This window comes from Mastacembelus armatus, chromosome 11 (genome assembly GCF_900324485.2).
Source record: "Mastacembelus armatus chromosome 11, fMasArm1.2, whole genome shotgun sequence".
Lineage (NCBI taxonomy): Eukaryota > Metazoa > Chordata > Actinopteri > Synbranchiformes > Mastacembelidae > Mastacembelus > Mastacembelus armatus.
In genome coordinates, this window is record NC_046643.1 from 10,611,056 (window position 1) to 10,622,039 (window position 10,984).

The 10,984-nt window shown below is 40.7% G+C and overlaps 1 protein-coding gene across 2 annotated transcripts in view; it reads right to left on the bottom strand.

Moving 5' to 3' along the window:
- Window positions 1-5,162, bottom strand: part of ctnnal1 (catenin (cadherin-associated protein), alpha-like 1) — a 44,306-nt gene extending 39,144 nt beyond the window's left edge. The window contains exon 1 of one of the 2 annotated variants that reach the window (XM_026300468.2): window positions 4,808-5,162. In XM_026300468.2, coding sequence (XP_026156253.1) covers window positions 4,808-4,903 — 96 coding nt within the window. In that variant the 5' untranslated portion in view covers window positions 4,904-5,162. The remainder of the gene's footprint in view (window positions 1-4,807) is intronic. The other variant, XM_026300469.2, reaches the window with a different exon arrangement.
- Window positions 5,163-10,984: the final 5,822 nt, after the last annotated feature.

Here is a 10,984-nt window from a genome sequence, read left to right on the forward strand (position 1 = left end):
ACAAAGAGGGTGGAATTACATCTCATTTCAATTTGATGGTGCTATGCGTTTGACCATGTGTATACTTCTTATTGCTGGGTGGGAACTTATCTCAGAACCCCTCGTTTAACCAACAATGTTAAACAATGTGAATCAGGTTCAATGTGAGTTATATAGTTAATGTTTGAACCAGGTGGGATCTGGTTAAACAAAACACTACACTACACGCCAATCTCAAATTTAAGGAGAAGAAAGGTAAGCAAAACTATTGGGAAGTGAATGAGTGTGAGTGTTGGCATAAACACAGGCTGTTCTTCAAAATCTTCCGCTGATAAAGGCGTGACAGGAAACCCGGCGGCCCTGTGGTCCTGTGGCCCTGACCTGCACTGGAAAAATGTTATCAGACCCAGTACTCTTTTGGTTGAGGCCTCAAAGGACTGAAAGGTGATAAGGTGACTAGTCATGGTGGGCATGGTACACATAACACGTCAAACACCAACATATTCATTTAGTTTCTGTCGTCCAAGAACAAACAGTCACACATACCAAAGTGCCCAGATACAAAAGCACACAAACCACACTGGAATCCCCCACCCTTCTTACACACAGTAACAGACACAATAAAGGCTTATTTTGTCCCATTCCCAGGAGGTAAATATATTTAGGTCTGTGAGTGTGTATGCACACACATGCATGCTTGTGGGGCACTGTAATCCCTGTGTGGTTTCACCTTCATGCCAGGGACCCATTTGTCTTCATTATCATCATTCGGCTGGAGGAAGCAGATCTGCTAGGGCTCGTGGCAACAGTAATGTCTCTCTGTCTGAGTATAAAAAACAACTTCACTACCTGGACGTTTGTCATGTCACCCCACCACAAGAGCAGGGACATTAAGAGGGAAAAACTGCCTCGTACTTCAATAAAACTGCATTTCCAGTAAGACAGATGAATATCTGACTTGCGGCCGTGCTTACAGAGCTGTTAAGTAAGGTATATGTTTATACAGTGTCTTTTTGTCAGCATTTTGTTTAATGTGGAATTTATGTGTGAAATTGCTAATGCTTTGAGCAAATCCCATCCTCAAACCTGCCACTGAGCTTTCATATGGGTGATAAATACACTATTTTCAGTCCAGTTTGTGAGAAAAATGTACATGAAAAAGCTTTTTTTTTTTTTTACTCACATTCATTTCTAGCACATCAGAATGCAAAACTGCAAACATTAGAGAACCCCTGGAAGCATGGCAAAGTTGATGCTAACAAACTTGGATGGAGATCAGATTTTGAAGGCCCAATTATAGCTGAAACTACTGGCTTGGCCTTGCAGAAGGGAAAAAAAAGAAACGATGGAGCTGGCATTTCTTTGCAAGAACAAGGCCAACGTGATACAAGTATTTAAATGTTCACCTATCAGATCAAAGCCTCAGATATTACTCTCTTGCCCTTTTGTTCCCACACATCTTTTCGTCAAAACAACACCCCTCTTCAGCCTGAGGACCACCATGCCCACACCAAGACAGGGCTGTTTTTACTAGGAACACACCTCAATTATAAAGACCCAGGAACAGAACTGTTATTTCACTAATCACTGCTTCAAAACAGGAATGAGATCGCACGGAAAAAGCAGCCAGATTATCACTAATTGCCTTCCAGCTGGCTACAGACCACATCACAGGTAGGACACACACAAGAGCAAGCGCATTCGCTTAGTTTCCCTTCTTTCTGTGTGAGCCCCACAGTGCAATTCATTACCCTTACCATGCTACTCACAATACAAGTCCATTGGTGTTGAGATGGCAGAAGGAAAAAGTAAAGTAAAGCACATTAAGAAATCCCCTAGCTGAGGAGAGTGCTCCTGTTAAATTAAGAAAAGCCTCCTTCTGTTTTGAAAGGGGGTGAAGTGAATGGTCAAAATGATGGAGGGTGCAGCCAGGAAACATCCAGCTGGCCAAATTATGAAAACAGGACTCAGACACATTTAGACAGAATTTAAATTGCAAAATCACAGCAGCAATAATGCTGAGAATGAAGTTGACTTTCAGACTTGATGTCAAAAAGATAAATGCATACACAAAGAATCAGTTTGACAGGTGAACATACAAGCATGAAAAGAGGTGGGTGGGACTGTGTGCATGTGTCTATCTAAAGCGTACATGTGTGTGTCTGTGTGCGCAGTGCAAGGCCAGGAGCCTCCCAGGCCTATAATTACACCCTGGTGGGAGTGAAGCTGATAACAGAGGCCTTAGGATATCAAAGTGGTAGCCAGGAGAGGAGAGGAGAGGAGAGGAGAGGAGAGGAGAGGAGAGGAGAGGAGAGGAGAGGAGAGGAGAGGAGAGGAGAGGAGAGGAGATACATAATGAAAGAAGGGGATAGTTCACAACATAATATCTTATCAAACCCCAGCTTTTCTGGCTGACACTGCTTTTTCATTTCCTCCTTGATACTTATCTAATGACCTCTGTAACACATGAGCATGAATGCACACACAAAAACACACACACATACATACAAAACTCTTTAAGAACAAGATCTGTAGAAACACAACCCACGCTTATTATAACAATTCGATTAAAACCAATGTAAGGCAGTACTGATTCTCAGAACCATCACGTAAACCCCTAAACCAAATTATGTTACCAACATTAAGCGAATAATCAGAGTAGCCAGTGATTTTGATTCTCTGCACATGCTTCAAACACACTAATATGGTAAATGCAGAAAACAATAAATCTTTTCAGCTGTGTGTTATACTCCTATATCATATTAGCCAGTATGCTGCTACAACTAGTATTTTCTTAATCATTTTGTCTATAGAATATCAGCAAGAGCAAAAAATGTCCACTGCTAGTTCCCAAAGCCACTGGCAGCATCTTTAAAGGACTTGTTTTGTTCAACCAAAAGACAAAAATACTTAACTGAATCAAAGAGAAAAAAAAACTGCAAATGTTCACATTTTGGCAGCTAACTATGTGGCATCTCTATTTAAAAAAAAAATTCAATTATTCAAGTGAAAAATTAATCAACAAATCATTGAAGTGCTACAAGCTCTATGTCTGAGTAATCTGCACTGTCAACAGGAGAAACTAATGGTCTGGTCATCCCTGACTTAGTGACCATCCTCCCAATGACATCACAACAAGAACAGCAAAATATCACATATGGATGTGACGTTCCTTAGAAGAGCTGTTTATTTCAGGATTGGAGGGCTATGTTGCTATGGGGACATGGCTCACACTGAGAAAAGAAAGTTAGGAAACATTGTCCTTGAAGTGCACTATTCAGTAGTGGACCGTAATAATCTGAATGCATTACAGTGTACAGAACATTGTTCTAAAGTATAGACTGGAGCACAGCCAGTCTTTCTCAGTGGACAGGAGTGCACCACAAATTTGCTGCAGCATAAATATTATTAAGATAACACAGAGTACAGCAGATTTACTGGATAGTTTTCCACAATATTCCACCAGTGCTTACTATAAATATTCTTAAAGAAACTGCCGCTTGCATCAAAGGTTAAAGTTTACCTGGAGATTTACCCTTGATTTCTTTCTAAACTTTTCTGGTGTACCTATGAAAAAACTGAAAATCAAAATGATTTCAAATGAACAGCATGCACAAAAAGCAGACCCCAGGGGTCAGGCACTTTCCATCGTGGTATTGTCCAAACTCTGTTAACCCAGCGGTGACATGCCTCTCTCCACCACTGTCTCTCAGTAGAAAGAACAGAACATTTAAAAGTTTCCGCCCCTTTGGCCCCCTGCACAACAAGGGGATATTTGCATTTATAAGACTAGTGCTCATTGCCTTATTAAGTAGATCCAACCCACCTCCCACCTTTGGTGACATGCAACATTAGAAAACATCCGCAGTTGTTGCTCAAATGGAAATGAACAGCCTAAAAATGACATCATCGTTTGTTTGGTTTTTTTTTTTTTTAATCCTTACAAAACACCCCAGGAGTTTTAGCCCACTTTGTTTGACTATACAGTACAATGATTAATTAACTGATGGGCCTAAACACCATACTTCTAAAGCTGGGGCTACTGATTCCAGTGTTCAGCACAAGAGTTGTTGAAAGACTGCAGTGGCCCTAAGTGGGTCTTTCATCGTCTTGTGTTTATTGAAAAACAAAGCACATGCCCTGAATGTGGCTCATCAGAGAAAGGGGAGCCACAGTGGGGACTGGCAAAGGGGAGCAAAAAAAAAAAAAAAAAAAAAAACAAACAAAAAAAACTTGTATGCCCTCTTGAAGAGTGATTCCTGTTGAGTGTGAGTTCTTCCAGGACAGTTTCTTATGATCTCCAGCAAAATAAGACACTAATATGCCCTAAATCGTCATTTTATTGGTTTTTGGGTCGTTGGTTTAATTGCTGAAACGTTTACTTCCCCATTTACAGTACAGTAGCTTGTTATGTAATTCTCAACCAAGTCCTGCCTAACAACAAGAAAACCTCTCTTTAGGCTGCATGGCTCAGTGGATGCCTTACATGTTGAAAGTTTGATGACACAGAGTATGTTGTGAAGTCTGTGTGCAGCTTGTAAGAAGTAGACAGCAGCAGGCTGCAGTGCGCGGTCGTTACTGATAATACATATAGCTTGGTTACAGTGTAAGTATAGTTTAGTTACAATGTACAAATCTCCACACGTGGGAGAGTCTTTAAACGCAGCACAACACGGAAACATGCAGTCTGCCACACAAACAGGTAAACAGCGGGAGCAAAGTTGGCCTCATGAGTCAGAACAAGACTGTTGTAGTGCAGCCGGAGTGCGTGTTAAAAGTACACAAGGTTCAGGAGACACGACGCGACGTGTTGTTGTCCGTTACTCACCTGGGACACTAAAGGAATAAGCGTTTGCTCCACCGAGCGAGTTTTGATTTCCAGCCCGGAGTCAAAGTTACTGTTGCCGCACGGAGATGAAGCCATTCCCGCCGAGCTCTCCCTGCTTCACGCACAAAACACAGCACTACTCACTTCACCAACAGCTTTTTCCTCTGCTGTTTCGCAGCTGTACACCTCTATTGCTTGTACACGCAGGGGTTTCTCACTTGGTCCCAGTGGGGGTTTTTTTTTTTCGAGTGGAACCTCCACGCACGCTGTTCTAATCCACTCTGGCTCGGTGGTTGTGCCGCTGCGCCCGCTAATGTCCATGTAGTTTACTCAACTACGGCAGGGAGCGGACTGCAGCACACCACTGTGGGCAACCGCACACACACACCAGAGCACGCACACACACACACACACACACACACACGCCTTTTTGGGTTTCATTTTGCACAATCAGGAAAATGAATGTGATGCATTTAATCTGCGTGTTCGCTTATTTGCTGCAGTTATGTAACTGTAGGCGAAGCGGTTTAGGTCAAATCAAACAAATTTGGATTTTATTTTGTAACACCAGTAGTTTACAGCACACGCAAGAAGGAAGAGTTTTTATTTAACGGGAGTTTAAAAGCGTCACATCCAAATTCAGAATCCAGCACGCTCCAGAGGCAAAGAGGCAAAGCTCTGGTTTGATCCCTGAGACAAAGAATCCCATATTATCCCCCTGGAGTTTGAGAATCTCTTATCATCCTCTCCAAACACACAACAGATATGCCAATCAAACCCAGCTGCACTGAGCTACATGGAACAGCTGCACACTAACTGAAATTCAGGGCTTATCCTCAAAAGTTGCAATCTTTGCCTTTTGTATGTCTAGAGAAAGCATGAATTCAGCTCTGAGGAGCTGTAGATTATCCAGGATCCAAAACTGAGGAAGGGGCCCTTAAATAAATTGACCTAAGTGGTTCCAATGTGCAAACCAGATTTCAAGATAGAAGATGTTATAAAAGGAGGATTCATAAATGCCAGAAGGGATAAACCAAAATATCAGCAGATCAATACATAGCGTTTTAGTTTTGGTTTCTATATATATGTTTGTTTGTTTATAAGGTTTTAGAGGGGAATGTTAGAATGGAGGCGAAGATAAGTCATATGGATGGCTACTATTTCCAGAAGAAATCATTTTGGTGTGGGGATAAGAAGATCCAGTATCCCCTGTGTGTGATATAAGAGCCTTAAGTACTACCTATACATTTGATATTTGTATCTGGCATCTTTAATATGTGCAGTTTATTTGCATCAGAGGTTCTTTATATCCTGCTGTCAGATTCTAAACGTTTTGTTCTACAAATACACCGGCCTTCTTATTTTCCAATCCACTGATATGTATCCAAAATAGGCCTCAATATACTTCAGTGTCATCTGGATCTAAGCCTGGCCAAACTATTGCCAAATTCTTTGTATACTCAAGAGGCACCAGTAGCTATTTCTAACTTTATAAGTGCAGCCACTGGATGACAAGTGGTGACTAACATTTCGTATCACAAACACAGCAGATAGCTCAGAATGCAGATGTGACTTATAAGCACTATGGTTGTGTCAGTGAGGGCTTTTGCTGCCTGCTTGATCATCAGCTATAGTGGATGCCTAGCTCTCTGTCAGCGGTGGAGACAATGGTAGTGTGTTTACAGTATGTGTGTGTATGTGTGTAAAGACTGTCTGCAGCTCACAGGCCCTGCTAGTATTTATTTAAAACCCCAGAGCTATGCTGTAATTTAACCCCCTTTGTTTACATAGGTTCCACTCTACAGACACACAGGCATATATGCACAAACACACACACACTCTTACACTGCATCGTTATGAAGTCATGCAGGCAGTTTGGCGCACAGGGTTGTGTTCTACTTTGATGAATGGCTTTACTACTAGCTAGATAAAATCTGTGTGTTTTTTTGGTAATCCGCTCCGAGGCTCTCTTCCAAGTGATAAGATGATAACAAGCTCCACTCCGGCTACTTGCATTGTGCTGTATCAACTTGTGTTGACTTAAATTATTCTGGTTACAGCAGATAAGTTCAAGAGGCGGAGTAAGATAAGAAATGATATATCCTGTAACTTTTCATAGACACAGTTTAGTTATCATCTAGACAAATAGTTTTCTATGCACAATCTCAAAAACAATAGTGTTCATATTCTTGCTTAATTTGTCTGTGCCATATACTTCTAGCTGAGAAACAGGCTTGTTTTTCTAAACAGTATCTCATTTGTTCTGGAATATTCAATATTTGCTCCTCTGCTCCTTTTAGGCACATTGCATTTTGACGATTTGCCTAAAACCCCCATACAAGCAGTAAGTCCCATTTGTGTAAACTCATCTGCACAGTATAAGGATATTACTCATTAAATAAAAGATGCTTATGCATGGTGTGATTGTGTTACTAACAGCTGCTACTGTCTCTTTCCGTGTGTAAAAGTGCTGACTCTCTCTGGATCATTCCTTCTGGCTATACTGCTCCTGGGACAGGGTTTGCTGAGCTTAAATAGATAGTGATTTTGCACACTGCAAGATGTAAAATGAGTGCACTCACTCATATTCCCCAGTTGGATAAGTCGATTGAAAATTTTGGGATTCACACAAAGGAATGTGGTGGAAGCTTAAGGAATTTCTCTCCACCTTTTAAAATGGTAGAATATTTCCAGTTAGAGAAAACATTTCACGCCTGCATGAAAAAGTGTGCTTTTATGAGCGTATAAAGTGTCCTTACATGACTACAGCTTCCTTATAACTATACATTCAAGATTGTGCTGTCGCATTTGTCTCCATAACCTTGAGCCTGTTGATGAGATGAACTTATTTGAAAGAAATCACATTACTAAGAACACTTGCATGTAAGTTGCTATGGCCTTCTCAAAGACCTGCAGCTGAACTCACCCTCTTTGTGTGATACAGTGACCGGAGAGGCACTGTGAAGGAGAGGAGGTCAAACTGAGGTGAGGGATCCTGGCTGGATGTTTAGTTGGCTGCACACAGTTTTTACTGACTGACCCTGAATGCCTTTACAGTTTAAAGCTTCAGGACTTCTTTTTTCTAACATCATAATACTCGATGACTTTAATCCTGAAGGGCTTATAGGTGTTTATGTTAATATGCACTCTGGTCTAAATTATACCACATCTAGTATAAATAATATACACCACAGAAACAGATAGAAACCAGACATTTCAATATCTTAAAAAAATTAAAGCTGCAGTGCTAATAATGAATAGGTCATCTGTCTGTCATCTGCCACTCTCCTGCCAAGTAGGTACCCTCAGGGACAAAGCTAATTTAATTGCACATAAACAAAGCTAGACATCTAGACAACAGCAAAGTGCATTGCAGACACCCAGCCCAGTAATCTTAGCTTTTCTGTGTCTCCATTTCTGATGTTACATAATCATGGACACTTTTCATACACTCATTATCTTTCAGTTACCACCAAGAACAAGAACAGTAAAGTAATACATTAACAGATAGTTTATACATGAGCTGCAGGCCTACTGTCACCATATGTATGCACTCACCTTCACTCTCAAACATGGAAATGTGTCCATGGACATCAGAGGTATTAATACACTATATAATCAACAAATACAATAGAACTGAATAATCCTAAATTCAGTTCTTAAGAGTTTCAAGCGAGATGCATCCTGATGAGAAAATTTGCAATTATCGGGTTAGGATTAATGTGATCTGAATCAATGTCAAAGAAATAAAACTGTTCAGAGATTCCAGTATAAAAAAGATATTACTTCAGGATTTAATGTGTCAAGAAATATAACCTATGATTTTGCAGTTGAATTTTATTATTCAAACTTGGAAACTGACATGTTGTACCTTCTTCACGGTAAATCTAGGTATTTTACATTTACACAGTGATTTACACAGTGAAATCTTTCAAAATACTGTGCTTAGCTGCAATCTTAAAAGTGTTATAGTATAATTATAGAGTCATTACATGCAGCTTTAGCCTGTTCTAACCACAGTGTTATAATATGCCTCAGGAAAATGGCACTGGCATTGTAAAATCACAAAGATAGGTAAATAAATAACAGTAAATAAGAAAGGTCTCTTTATCATTATCCTTTAAATCCTTAATGAAAGTTCAGCTGACAAAAATATGGCCAGGAAAGGTTAGGAAATCCAGATCCAGCCATCAATTAGTTACCATTTATCCTTCTAGGGTCGTGGAGGGGCCTGAGCCAATCCCTGCTGACGCTGCGTGAGGCAGGGTACAGTCTGGACAGATCACCGGTCCATCACAGTCCATCACAGTGCTGACACATAGAGATAGACAAACACTCTCAATCACATGCACACCTACAGGAAATTTAGAGCCACAAATTAACCTGTGGGACTGTGGGATGAAACCCACACAGGCACAAGGAGAGCATGCAAAGTCCACACAGAAAGGCCCTAGGGCTGAACAGGATTCAAACCTAGAACCTTCTTGCTGTGAGGCAACAGGATTATACCTGTTGGGTAAGAGAACCAGTTTAACTTAGTGAATATCAAGGGCCATTATCATCCTGGTATAAAGACATGTTCACAAAACATCACAGTCAAAAATGTATCTGTATACTCTTTTGTCCAGGGAAGGGAAAACAACACAGGCTCTGTTTGAAATAAATCTCTTCATTTTTTTCAATGATCAATTACATTTGAATGAATTTATCTCACAAAATGTAAGCAGGTAGAGAGATGTCACCGCAAGAGGTTGATAAATGCATAGTCGAAGCAGTACATAATAATACATAATAGAAATGTTTTTTTATATAGACACAGCTGTTTGGCTGCATCCCCAGCTATCATCTAGCTGCCACTCGTGTGATGAGAACCATAGATGCATGGGTATCCTCCACTGAGAGGTCGTCTCACCCTGCCAATCCTGTCCAAATCCTGTCTCGCTGAGACTGAGTGAGGAGGGACAACAATAGCAAGATGAACACAATCTATTTTCAACCCAAGTGTTGATGACAGCGCGTCTGTTTTGTCTTTGTCGCACAAATATACCACAATTCAGCACGATCCGAGGCAAGCCAAAAAAGACCCAGCCGCCCCTCTTTCCTCCCTCCATCCCTTCTCACTTCCTCATATTATTTGGCTCGATCTCTGTTTGCTACATTGTCATTTATCATATCGTCTCAAGGGTTCACAGATGCCCCTGATCATGTCAAGTGGCTGTCTGGAAACTCCTTGTGACAAAAGTGTCGCCTCAACCTTTGAAATCCAAAAGGCCCAGGGGATTTTTTTTAACAAGCAAGGCTGTCGGGCTGGCAGCTAGCTCAGCTGCAACCAGTCACCCTTAGTCAACATTTGGCAAGAGGATAATGCAGTGCGATATAGCAATGTGTGTATACTGTGGCAATTTGATTGTTGATAGAGCAATTTCAGTATAATGTGATGAATCATTTAGTTTGTAATCACACACACACACACACACACACACACACATATAGTGTTATATATTTTCAGTTATTCTCTGCCTTGATCAGCCCAAGGCAAAACAGATAAGCAATCATAAAGTCTGAAATCTTTTACAGTGCTAAAAGAGCCTGAATTATGTTGCCCCATCAAAGAAACACAGTGTGGTAGATTAAGCACTTGTGCCATAATAGCTATCAACTAGAGAGCAATATTACCATTTCCTATTTGTATACTGTAAATGCATGGTTCTCCACAGTGCTATTTACTGACACAAGACAGATGCAGCAGAGTGGTTTAATGAATGTGGGGACCAACATCTTCCAGAAGACCAATGTTCAAATCTCCAGACATCCATTCGGGTGAAATGCGCTCAAACAAGGCCAAGTTAAGCCCTAGAGCTAATAAAATATTAATAAACAAAAAATTGGCAATCAATAAAATGCCTCTATTTTTAAATTCCAGTAGCCTCTCATCGGTTTGTGATTGTCTTCTGCCATCTAGTGGACATTACGCAGCAGTGCACTCTATTAGATAATTTATATACGAAAAAAATATCTAGAGCGATATCGTGTGCGTGTGTGTGTGTGTGTGTGTGTGTAAAAAAACTTTATTAAACAACGTTTGTTAAAACGTAGACCTTTTGAAGCGGAACTCTTGTGACGGAGCGGTTTACACGGGGTGTTATTGACAGTAACGCCACAGTTTCGGCATCCAAG